Source organism: Asterias amurensis, chromosome 9, assembly GCF_032118995.1.
Source record: "Asterias amurensis chromosome 9, ASM3211899v1".
NCBI lineage: Eukaryota > Metazoa > Echinodermata > Asteroidea > Forcipulatida > Asteriidae > Asterias > Asterias amurensis.
Genome location: NC_092656.1, coordinates 6,376,067 through 6,388,876, shown reverse-complemented (window position 1 = coordinate 6,388,876; position 12,810 = coordinate 6,376,067). Strand labels below are relative to the sequence as shown.

Genomic DNA, 12,810 nt, shown 5'->3' with positions numbered 1-12,810 from the left:
TATCCAGCCCCTGAGAGTTTCCCTCCCTCCAACCAGGAAACAAAAACAACCTAAAAAACAACCTAGTTTTTCAACTATTGTGGTCCCTAAACCAGTGAGTATTACTTCCTCTTTAAAATGAATTGTATTTCAAAGTACAAATAAATAATTTTGATTATTTCCTCTAGTACTAGTTCATTTTAATTTTAAAGCTTCTGGATTTCATTTTCTTCAGGAAGAAACCTTTTTTTAATCATCAGTCTACATCGGTGTTTCCCTCCAAAACGGAAAGATTAGAGATCTGTGAAGTGAGGTGTACGATCGAGGGCTTTGCTTGGGTGAAAGTTCACAACGGTTACATCTTGAAAGAATTAGTGGATTGATTCACAGGATGGCTTCGGGGTCAGGTCACCTTTTTTTTCCCTTCACTTTAGAGTCGGACGTTTTTTTTAAACTTCAAATTTTTGTTGACAAACTATAAAAACTCAATTAAAAACAACTTTTGTTTTTTATTCTTGATTTTGTTCTTATGTGTGTTCAAGGGTCCCTATTTTTATAACACAAACACATCAGAACACCGGTTACAACAATGTGAGTTAAATAGTACTCTGGGCTAGCTACCACTTTTTTGCAAGGCAAGATTTTTATGTGCTAAGTAATTTATCATCTGGACATGGGTGGTTAAATCAATCTTTAAAATTGGAAATATAAAATAGTTTCGAGGACATGGCCCAATTTCATGGCTCTGTTTACCGCAAAATTCTGCGCTTAGGATCACCAATGTCCACTTACTGGGCTAGCACCAAACTTCTACGCTAGCAGTGTAAGCGAAGTTTGCCTAGTAACATGGAGTACGCACTCGCACAAGCAAAAGTTCCCTGCTAACAAGTGAAATACGCTTGAATTCCCTGCTTCCGTAATGCAATCCTTTGCTAACGGTAAGCAGAGCCATGAAATTGGGCCCTGCTGAATTTGTATCCATTCTAGAGGTACCCAATCAACATGTACATTAACACCGCTCCTAAATGCAACTTTTTGCAGCAAGTTTGCTTCAATTCCCCGACAGAAACTATTTCTGTCATCAGTGAGGACTGCATGAGCACCTACCCTAAGCCTCCATTTCCCCGAGAACATAAACGACTCGCAAAAAAAAAAAAAAAAAGCTGAGAGAAACCCTGAGGAGGTTTGGTATCAGATGTAATAAACTCACATCAGATGAATTCTGAGGGGAGTTTGAGGAAGGAAGGAACCGTTGGATACGAACGCGATACCATCATGTGATCAGAAGGGGGAAGGTAGACATGATTGGAGTGAGGGTGCCATGGGCAATTACGTGACATTCATTTAAATTCATACTGAACGTGGCGACACCAAGGCTGTGGAACTCTCATATATACCGACCACAAAATGATTGAAGACTTACTAAACTTATTTAAGTATTCTAAAGTTAAGGTGTTTAATGTTTCTTTTGACGGGTTTGTCGCAACTATTCCCGATGCCAGAGTGTGAGTGAATAGTGGATTATTAATCGAGACATGCTGTGGTGTTGAACTTGGGCTAGCATTGATCACTTCCAATCCAAACTTTCAAGTATTTGTTAGTACACTCTGCAGGAATGCATAGAAGCTTTCTGCATTTCATCAACAGTTTTTTTTTTTAAATCTTATGCAATTCACCAGACACAAAAGGCCTGAAGGTCATTTCAAGGTGTGGGCTACAATTTTTTTTTTTTTCAGAGGCCGTTGCCACCTACTCCTAGGGCTGAAACAGGGTTACCCCTTTTAGGCTTGGGTACATGTATATCATCAATCCGAAGTCTGGCCGGTAGAAAGCACTACCTCCCCAATTTTACGCAGCAGGTGTCACGACCGGGACTCAAACCCACACTCTGCTGATCAAACACCCAGAGCTTGAATCTGGTGCTCTTAACCGCTCGGTCGATTATGGATTACACTACTGGTTTCTCCATGGTACTCCCACAAAATTGCCAAAGTTGTTTTAGGATTAAGGGCGTTGGACACGCTTGGTAATTGTCAAAGACCAGTATTCTTACTTGGTGTATCCCAACATATGCATGAAATAAAATAACTAGTGAAAATTTGGGCTCAATTGGTCATCGAATTTGCAAGAGAATAATGAAAAAAAAAACACCCTCGTTGCATTACTTTGTGTGCTTTCAAAACTACATTACTTCAGAGGGAGCCGTTTCTCACAATGTTTTATACTATCAACAGCTCTCCATTGCTCGTTACCAAGTAAATTTGTATGTAATAATTATTTTGAGTAATTACCAATAGTGTCCAGTGCCTTTAAACATTCAAGATTAGTAATATTATGTTAAACGCGTATTCCCCTGATGACATCACAAACACAGAGTCTGCTTCTTATGCAAGTCCTACATCTGCCTGAATATGTCCTAATGTTTTTGTACCTCTAAGCACTTTAAGCAAATGGTGACAGATATTCAAAGAAAAAAGAATATTCCTACCTTGGTTCTTACCGGCGGTTGAGGGGGCTCTTCATTCATTGGTTCATGCTCCATCTCTGTGACAACAAAATCAAATTGTGTCAGCATATTATAAGTTATCACATAAGGGCGAGTGGAATACGGAAAAAAATAGCGATTCTGCGTCCCATATCCAACCAGGCCGAAGGCCGAGTTGGATATGGGACGCAGACGCGCTATATTTTCCGTATTTCCACGAGCGCGCGTGTGATAACGTATTTATCTTCAAGCAAACTTGGCATGTGACATAGAACACACAAGACGCATGGTAGTGATATTAGCCGTGCAATATAGGTTTTTATCACCACTCCATTCTGCGAATCTGATTGGAGGATTAGCGCGTATTCGAAGATAATACAAGTTATCAGTTGCTAGCTCTTAAAAAAACAAATTAATTCAGTTCCATCATGGACTTGGAATGCACCGGGTACACAGTGCATAACGTCTTGAGTTTTTTCAGCAAAGAGACGCTGATATAAGGAAACTTACCCATGGGCGTGTCTTGTCCGGGTCTTATACCATCATTGACATCACCAACATTGTTATCCTCTGGTTGCCCTGACAACGCTACAAGCTCCATCGCTTTTTCCATATCAGCTTCACACTCCTGAACAAAGACAGATGAATTAACAAGAGTTTGAAATTACCAAGTCAGATTTTGTGATGATAGATGTTTGAAAGTATATTGACCTCATGTGAGGGGATTATAAAACTGTATCGTAATGAGGGATAAAATGGGGCCCAATTTCAAAGAGCTACTTTAGAAAAAAATAAGCTAACCACAACAAAACTATGCTTCCAGAAAAATATTACCGGCCAACCTACCATGTATCATGTACAACTTATCGCTGGTGTTCTGCTCACTTCTGTGTAGCAGAACAATGTTAAGCAATATTTTCTGCTTAAGCACCTTTCTGAAAATGGGCCCAGGTTTAATATTGTAGCATCCAGACTTGAATGCCAGCTATTGGGTACCCATGCACTTTTTCTCACCTACAATGCTCCAAACTAATCCACCATGTGAATATCTCTTTTTGAGTAGTGGTGGTTATGAAAAGAATTGGTGGTTACTAATAGTTATTTTTATCGTACCTTCTCATTGAGATATCGAGACACTTTTAGCCTGACCGGGCCGGGCTGCAAACCTCCGAACACCCTGTATGCTTTCTGTAGACTAACATTCTTTAAGTTCTCCCCGTTCACCTCCAGCAAGTGGGAACCACGGCTAGAAAAATGACAAAACAAACAAATTACTCAAATTTGTACCGAATCATCACGTCGATAATCCAACAGCTGGTGAACAGGTGGTTAAGTTACCTGCACAATAATATTATTTTATTTCACAATTGTAATGGGTCGTTTTAATTTGTAAAGATAATTAACAACCTTTTTGTAAAGTAGTCTTTGTTATTCCCATGCAATTGCTACACTAATTATAATGACAATTGATTACCTCTGAATCATTTCTGCTAATTTGATAGTCCAAATAATGGCCCGGAAACCTGTTTCTGCTAAGCAGCACTTCTCTAGGCTTTAAGATGTTGTGCTTACAGGCTTAATAAGGCTTAATTGGGCCCATGGCCTCATTTCATAACGCATGTAAGCACGAAAGCCTGCTAACAAAGAAACAGGTCACAGCCACAATTACATTGTTGCGACTGGTGCCCCACTCATTTCTTGCTTAGCAAAGAAACTTGACAAGCAGTATATTCTGCTAAACAGCTTTATGACATTTGGCCCAAGTTGCAAATCTAAAAATTTGATTTGCAGAGATGAAGCATGTGTGAACCAGAAAAATTATGGTTCATATTTACAGCTTAGAAGATTTACCATGAGGCAAGGGAAAGGGGGGTTAGGACAAGGGGAGAGGGTTAGGAAGAGGGGGGGGGAGACACATGGTAACTGTGCCATTGAGTGACACCTGTTCAATCATGTCTAGTAAGTGCATTAGTGGTTTGACCTTTCCCCTAAAAACAACCACTAGTTCAGGTGGACCACAGATTAGTTCTTTCCTTCACCCCAACCCCCACCCCCACCCCTCCCTATCCTACTCATAAACACATTCAGCCTTAACCCTCTTAGTCCTGCTTTAACTTTTTTTTCCCTCCTCAGCCACTTTTCACCTCCCAGCCAAGGTTTCGGTTTCGTAAACCTTTTCATAGAAAGAATATTACGCCTGTGAAACATACTGTGCAAGCCTGTGTTACCCCGACAATTGGGGCCCAGAACAGTAAGGAATATTTTCTGCTGTATAAAGTTTGGCCCACGTTTGGAGTTCTGCCAAACTGTGCGTATAGATTCTTATGGCTATCTTGCCAATGCATGTGAGCTAACCTGCCTGATTCGATTATTGATAACAACTACGCTTTGGAGAAAAGTACCAGACAAGGTTTCCTGTGTCTAAAAATACCTTCCCACCCTAGACCAAGCCCTGGTATCAAGTCACTCCCTGGTACCTATTACATCACTGGTATCAAGTCATTCCCTGGTTACCGACACTTCACTGGTAATAAGTCGTGCCAGTGTACCCAACACTTCACTGGTAGCACGTCATTCCGTGGTTACCAATACTTCACTTTTATCAAGTCCTTCCCTTGTATCCACCATGTAACTGGTAGCAAGTCATTCCCTGGTTACCAACATGTCACTGATATCAACTTATTCCCTGGTTACCAAACTACACTGGTACCAAGTCATTTCCTGGTTGCCCAACACTTCACTGGTACTAAGTCATCCCGTGGTACCTGACAAGACACTTGTAACAATTGTCATTCCCTGGTACCAAACAAGTCACTGGTATCAAGTCATTTCCTGAAAACATTGAATGACCCATGCCTTCAGTCCAATGCAACCTGAATAAACATAGAGACCCTAATGCCGCTAAGGTTTGTTAACAAGTCTCATATGTTGGCTTCTAAATACACAAAATAATATTTCCATCCATATAAAGTGGGTCGGGTCAACAGTATGCCCTTGGTCATTGTTCTTATAAGAAAGGGGTCGGGTTAATTAATATGAAACGGAAACAAAAGATGGCCGGCTGGAAGATAAGAAGGCACAACTGGATGGACAGAAGGAGGGGGACATCAAAAAAGACTGACAGGCTCAAAACTACAGGCAGATCTTCCGACCCAGATACACAAGACGGTTAGGTTGAGAAATTCGCTATTTTTGGCTTGGTCAATGTCTGCCTGTTTGAAGTCAAATACCAAGAGTGTATATGTTTTCAAAAACTAGCTGACAGAGCTTTTGAAAAAGCGCCCTTTAATAAAAACATGAAACAGTCACATGGAATGTACTTTAAATGTTGTTGCTGCTGGTAATCCGTTTCTGCTTAGCTAGAATTCTCTTTATGTATGTAGCCAATTTCATTTCAAAGAGTTCAAATAAGCTCAAAACTTTGCTAAGCACAGAAAATTCTTGCTCAGCAGAAAATGTTACAAACCAAAATGCTAAGTGTCTTAAATTTCATTTGATTGGTGTACTGCTTCATAATAGAGTTGGAAAATAAAAGTTGGCCAAGTGCACTTAAGCCTAACGACCCTAACGTACCATAATCTGCCATCTTTCTTAGCTGGTGACGTCTGCTCTAGATGTTGTACATACACCCGTCTTTCATTGCTGGTACCCGGCTCCGGTAGACATACAACACCTATGCCTAAGCTTACACCTTGCTCTGTAATAACCAAGAAACCAAAATTTAAAAATCAAAGGCTTAGGGGGTTAAAAAAAAACTGTGTGAAAATCTTGAAACCATACATCACTCTGACAAGTCACAAGCCAAAGAACTTTTTTTGAAAGCTTATCAGTGTCCCTTGGGGTTTATTATTTGATATCTGAACTAAAAATTTGCATTCCCTTAAAGTTATCCTCTGCGGCTGCTTCCCAGATTGTATCGTTGCACCTAATGGTTGTATGGCTTCTGACTGGCACCCCTGAACAAAGATATTGACAAAATAGGGACACCGCCAATATACGGCTAGATACCTCAGTTGGTATTCCCGCCACGTTCTGGAGGTCGTTGGCTCAAATCCCACCCTAGTCAATCATTTCTTTGTTCAACCCCAAATCAAACTTTTAAAATAATGATACTAATTAAAAAAACATCAAAGACCAAAAATTTGTAAGGACTTTAAACAAGAATTGGTATCCTATTGTTCTTACCTTTCTGGAGGACTATCTCTTTTGTTAGTCGGACATCACTAGTGTCCTCTCTAATGACAGGGGAAGGCGTCTCTATAAACCCAGGTGAATATTGCCTCTCAGCATCCTTAAAACCATTCTCGGCTCTCGATCTCTTCCTGAAAATGCAGAAAAAGAAACAACTTTGACAACTTGAAGGTTTTGGCACTTCGAAGGGTTTATTTAACAATTCAGGAACTGTTTTGGACAAGGGTAGCTTGTTGACTTTGGTAGCAGAGCTTGAACTTTGGGGAAAATCCACAAGGGCTTTCATCTAAAAAATGTTAACTGGAACCAGAATCATTTTTTCAAGACCAGAATCAAAATAAAAACAAAATTCCTGTGTACTGGGATCCTGACACAGCCACAATTTAATGGTAAGGTATACATTTGGTAAACATAGTGAACCCATTAGGCTGAATATTGTTCTATTGTTACATCAATTTGTGTTTGGAAGGCTGTAAAAAAAAAAAGAGAAAAAAAGAAAAATGATTTTGCAAAGTGCTTAGATTGACCTCAACTGTATGTTTATCTGAACTGCTAAGCAAAAATTGATGTCACGATACAAATCACTATGGTGAGATTGACAACTCATCTTAAAATGAATCTCTGTGCTTTGCGAAACTCGAGCATCGGGATGAGAATTTTGAGTTCTCTTTGTCGTTTACGACATTACTCTCTTTACACGCTATAGCCCCCCCCCCAAATGATGTGACACAGTTTTGTAAATTTAAATTACTTAAAAAAACTTGTAGATTTGGCTTCTGGGGTAATTTGCATTTCCAGCCCAGTCTGAGTGGTATGTAATAGTCTATCTGCCTGTTTGTCTACTTCAACGCTCTTATCTGTTTGTTCCCCTTTGGTCTATGTGCCACTTTTTTGGGGGGGATCTTAAAGTTGACTGTCTTGATCATATCGTAAGTGGGTAATTTAGCTTTGGGGGTGGCAGGAAAATGATGAAACTAAAATAGTTTGATGAATAACTCATTTTTAGTTAATAGTAAGACGAGGGCATGGAAGGAGGAATTTCAAGACGGGGGATAAGATCTCACATAATAGGAGAATAAATAAACAGAAGACAACTTTGAGGGCATGCTTCATGTGGATTATGCATTACCTTCTGGGCGGGGCCACGGGACTGTCTACTGGCGTGGAAGTCTTCCCAATAAGGCGACTCTTGACAGTCAGCGTGACAACGCCTTTCTTTATTTGCTACAAATAGATACAAACAAAATTCAGGTAGTACAGTATGGTATGAAACATATCACAATCAGTTTCTTAAATCTGTTAAACGGAAACATAAATCAACAAAAATTTGCTAAGCAAAGATTTAGAAGAGCACCAGTCACATTATAATGTCAACTACATATTTTTGGCTGGTAACAAGTTTCAGCGAAGCAAGATTATTCTGCAGTGAGTACAATTTTGTGCTAATTTGTGCAAATCATTTGAATGCTATATGGCTCAGTTGGTAGAGAGAGTTTCAGCATGTTAATACGGAGGTATAAGTCAAACAAACTGGTAAAAGATAAAGTACATGTAGGTAAAAATAACGAGCAATAAAAACACCTTCTTAAGAAATCTAAAGCACAATCAGACACAAGATTACAATACAAAACGCATGAGTGTCTTTCTCTTCTCAAATGTATTTATAACGCCTTATTTTATATAAAAAAAATAATAAAAAAAATATCATTTTTGTGCATACATCTTAATTGTCCATCAATACACAGGAGAGCTTTGAATAAGGTCATTATATTCAGATTGAATTCCCTCATATTAAGTCAATAATCCTTCAAACTTAACTTGCAGGGTGAAGCAAGTATGCTGGGATTCCTCATGAAGGACGGACAATAGTTTTTATATGACTAATGAATTGAGATACACTTGCAAAAGATGGTAATAGGGCCCAATTTCATATTCATAGCGCTGCTTAAAGGCAGTGGACACTATTGGTAATTACTCAAAATAATGATTAGCATAAAACCTTTCTTGGTGAGGAGTAATGGGGAGGGGTTAATGGTATAAAACATTGTGAGAAACGGCTCCCTCTGAAGTGACGTAGTTTTCGAAACAGAAGTAATTTTCCACGAATTTGATTTCGAGACCTCAGATTTAGAACTTGAGGTCTCGAAATCAACCATCTAAACGCACACACTTCCTGTGACAAGGGTGTTTTTTCTTTAGTTATTATCTCGCAACTTCGATGACCGGTTGAGCTCAAATGTTCACAGGTTAGTTATTTTATGCATATGTTGAGATACACCAACTATGAAGGCTAGTCTTTGACAATTACCAATAGTGTCCACTGCCTTTAAAGGCAGATGTTGTGCTTACTGTGGGATTTCCATTTCATGGAGCTGCTAAACGTAAGCACACAAAAAGACGTGTTAACCTTCCAGTGCTTATTGTATGAAAATAAATGACATAACAATACAAATCCATGGTGAGCGCGCAAGAAGGCCGCCTAAAAAGAACCATGCACGTGAAAGCACCCAGTAGACTATCATAAAGAGAAGGGGGGTTTGTCCCGGTTTGATTGGACCACATCACCTTGTAGACCATCACATGGTGCTTTGTTAAAGAATAAGTCTCATCTTTAAGCTCAATCTGCAATGCTATGAATCGAACAATAACTCTGTGGTACAGCTTAAACTATCCACATCATGCATAAACCTACGGCAGCGAGTCTGGCAATGACTGTGGCTTACGGCTATGCTATATCCCCTATGCTTATAGCTGTGAGCTAACAACTGCCAAAGAGTCTTAATCCGGACAAAGCCTGTGGCTCTGTCTGACTCAATGGATCTGTCTTTGGCTAGACCTCTGCCCCCAATACTTCAACATTACAACTGCTATAGCCACTAGCCACAGATGTCCAATTCGGCCACATCTGTTAGCGTCAATCCGTTAAAACTCAAACATACTTAAGCCAAATTTACATCAACATGACAGAATGATGTCTTTTATAAGGTTAGTCATTTTATAAGATCTGAACTGGTTGTACCAGATACCCCCCTCCCCCTCATTGGACAGATGCAATTTGACCCAATATAACTCAAGGACTGCCTTTCGTGAAATCTCCACTAAGAAGCTTGTCCTATCTGGGTGCCTCTAATAACAAGGCATTAGTCACGATTGTTAGTTTGGTGTGGAAGAGGGAAGGGAGGGGGGGGGGGGGGGGGGCTAGAAACTCTGTCTGATAATCCACCCAGAAGTCTCTAGCTGGCCCCCCAAACAAGGTATTTCCTCGACAGCGTTTTGCGTTCGTTTCCTGTGTTGTGTTGCCTTAGCGACCAAACATGGTGGTGCGACAACACTGGAAGGTCCCTGATTTCTTTATTTTGGATGTTGAGAGGTTTAATGTTTGTGTAACCGAAGGAAGAGACAGCAAAAACTTTGACAAGGAATTCCCGACGAAAGATGTGGGGGGGGGGTTATAGACGGACAGCGAACAAGACAAAAAGGAAGGAACCATAAATTAGGAATTAAAAGAAAATGTTATTTAAAGGAAAGTTATGGAGTGAAAAAATTGACATGATGCGGTAGAGTTTGTGAACATTTACAGAGGCATGATAAAAACACAAGTGAATACTGTCCTTTGATTTAGCCTGTTTACATTCTTATTTCTGGTAATAAAACCAAGCATGCCTCATCAGCAAGAGCCTAGAATATGAAGCAACCTAAGGTTAAGACCAAATAGATTTGTCACGTCAGTGCGAAATCTCCTGAAATAGCACTTTTGGAAGTGTCTTGGCCGAGCGGTTAAAAGCACCGAATGCAAACTCTGTGGTGTTTCTGATCAGCAGAGTGTGGGTTCGAATCCCCAGCCGTGGCACTTGTGTCCTTAAGCAAGACACTTAACCATTGTTTCGTCCTTCGGATGGGACGTAAAGCCGTTGGTCCCATGTGTTGCGTTATGCATGTAAAAGAACCCAGTGCACTTATCGAAAAGAGAAGGGGTTCGCCCCGGTGTTCCTGGCTGTGGCTGCTGAATGCGCCGTAGCACCTTGTAAACCCTTATAAGGTGCTAATAATTGGGTATCAAAATTCATCACTGCAATTACCTAACTTTCTGAAAGTTTGTATATACTCAGAGCCTTGAGTACCTTGTTTGGTAGATACATGCGATATATAAGACTTTGTTATTATTACTTATTTCCGATAATAAAACTAATGATACCTCATGTGCAACACAAATTTTCTGTTATTAATATTATTACAAAGAGAAAAAGTTTCGCCCCATCGAGGTGTACAAACATACATACCTTGAATTTGTTGATTGCTTGTTTGTGTGTCATTCCTTCCAGTGAGTCAGCATTGACAGCCAGTATCTCGTCACCTGTTGGCAACAGTTACATATAAACATGTTTACAAAACAAACATTAGCAGATGATACCGAGCTGTCAACGTTTGATTTGATGAAAAATCAACAAAGATTAAACATTAAGAATAGCAGCATCAAAAATTGAAGTTTCTAAGCGTAGTGGTATGTATTTATTTATTCGTCTATGCTGTATTCCTGTTTTGTGCTGTAATCTTGTAACGGGCACATCTGACACAAGCCTCGGCTTTTAGGATGATGCCTCCATGTGATGTGAATGTGGAAATAAATGTTTTATTGATTGATTGATTGATAAGCAAGTATCTCATCAACTGTTTGCAACAGTTACATGTAAACATGTTTACAAAACAAACATACATGACATAAGCAGATGATACCAAGCTGTCAACTTTTAACTTGATGAAACACGCACTATACTGTGACATTAAAGATACATGTATGAACAACAATTTTCAAAAAATTATGTTTCTAAGCAATTACCTCATCACAGTCACCTGTGTGCAACAGCATTTCATTTTATGTTTACAAAACAAACATTAGCAGTTGCACATGTTGTGCACTGTGTATTATCTCCAAATGAAATTAATGTAGGTGAAAGGCGATTATGGACGGGATTGACCTAGGCTTGAAGCCACTCTCTGGTGTAATTCTAGAGCCTTGAAGTGTGACATCAGAAGTGTGACTTGTCTATGCAAACTCTTGAGGGCGCTCTATATAATATCCTTCGTGACAAATATCAAAACTGAGAGTTAAGAATGACAACTCTCACCTTCTTTAAGTCTGTTATCACCAGCTGCAGCTCCACTAGGGAAGATGGTCTTGACGAAGATACCCATCTTGCCCTTGGCTGAGTCCTCACCGCCGACGATACTGAAACCAAGACCTTTCCCGTATGCCCCCTTGATAAGAGATATCTGTTGTACGATGGACAGGGTGGGGGACATCCGACCGCTAGGGATGGTGGAAACTTGAAGGTTGTCAATCTTCTCCACCTATTGATAAATAAAAAATCATAAATATTGTTAATATACAAAATAAAAAGATCATTCTAAAATTGGTACAAACATTGATGTCTCAAACAAATTTATTGAAATCCTGTGGTTTTAAATAAATTTTATACAGGGCAAGTCAAAAAGAAGTTGACCGGGATTGGTGATTTTTTCCCCCAAACAAACAAATGACAATCAAAAGTTCAGTAAAGCATATAAACAAGCACTCACTCAAGCATGCTTTACTTTCTACTTGTTTGATCAAGTATTTTTCGGACAGCTTGCAAAATGAGTACCTTTATTAAAATAGACTCCCCGGAATTATATTTTTTTCATTCTTTTTTTTCTAATAAGCAGGAGAGAGTGCTTGACTCACACGGTATAATAGTTTTGTTGAAAAAAAAATGGAAAAAAAAATGTGCATACATTTCTTTCAATGACTTGTGTATCACATTGTTACCATTAAATAAACTGCAATGAACACATATTACAAAAAAGTTTTGAAGCCATTGGACACTTTCGGTACAGAAAAAGAAAAAAAAAGTTCACAGATTTACAAATAATTTACAGGGTTTACTGAAGGTAATGGTGAAAGACTTCTCTTGAAATATTATTCCATGAAATGCTTTACTTTTTGAGAGAACATTAAAACAATATCAATTCTCGATAGTGAGAATTACGGATTTATTTTAAATACATGTCATGACACGGCGAAACCTGCGAAAACAAGAGTGGGTTTTCCCATTATTTTCTCCCGACTCCGATGACCGATTGAGCCTTAATTTTCACAGGTTTGATATTTTATATAT

At 39.2% G+C, this 12,810-nt stretch overlaps 1 protein-coding gene across 3 annotated transcripts in view; it reads right to left on the bottom strand.

Annotated features, from left to right (window-relative positions):
• The window catches only part of LOC139941522 (uncharacterized), a 103,612-nt gene that overhangs the window by 31,480 nt on the left and 59,322 nt on the right, over positions 1–12,810 (bottom strand). For all 3 annotated transcript variants that reach the window (XM_071938060.1, XM_071938059.1, XM_071938061.1), the window contains 8 exons: positions 11,782–12,004; positions 10,936–11,009; positions 7,785–7,879; positions 6,650–6,786; positions 6,038–6,161; positions 3,578–3,710; positions 2,975–3,092; positions 2,468–2,523 (listed from right to left, as the gene is read on the bottom strand). In XM_071938060.1, coding sequence (XP_071794161.1) covers positions 2,468–2,523; positions 2,975–3,092; positions 3,578–3,710; positions 6,038–6,161; positions 6,650–6,786; positions 7,785–7,879; positions 10,936–11,009; positions 11,782–12,004 — 960 coding nt within the window. The remainder of the gene's footprint in view (positions 1–2,467; positions 2,524–2,974; positions 3,093–3,577; positions 3,711–6,037; positions 6,162–6,649; positions 6,787–7,784; positions 7,880–10,935; positions 11,010–11,781; positions 12,005–12,810) is intronic.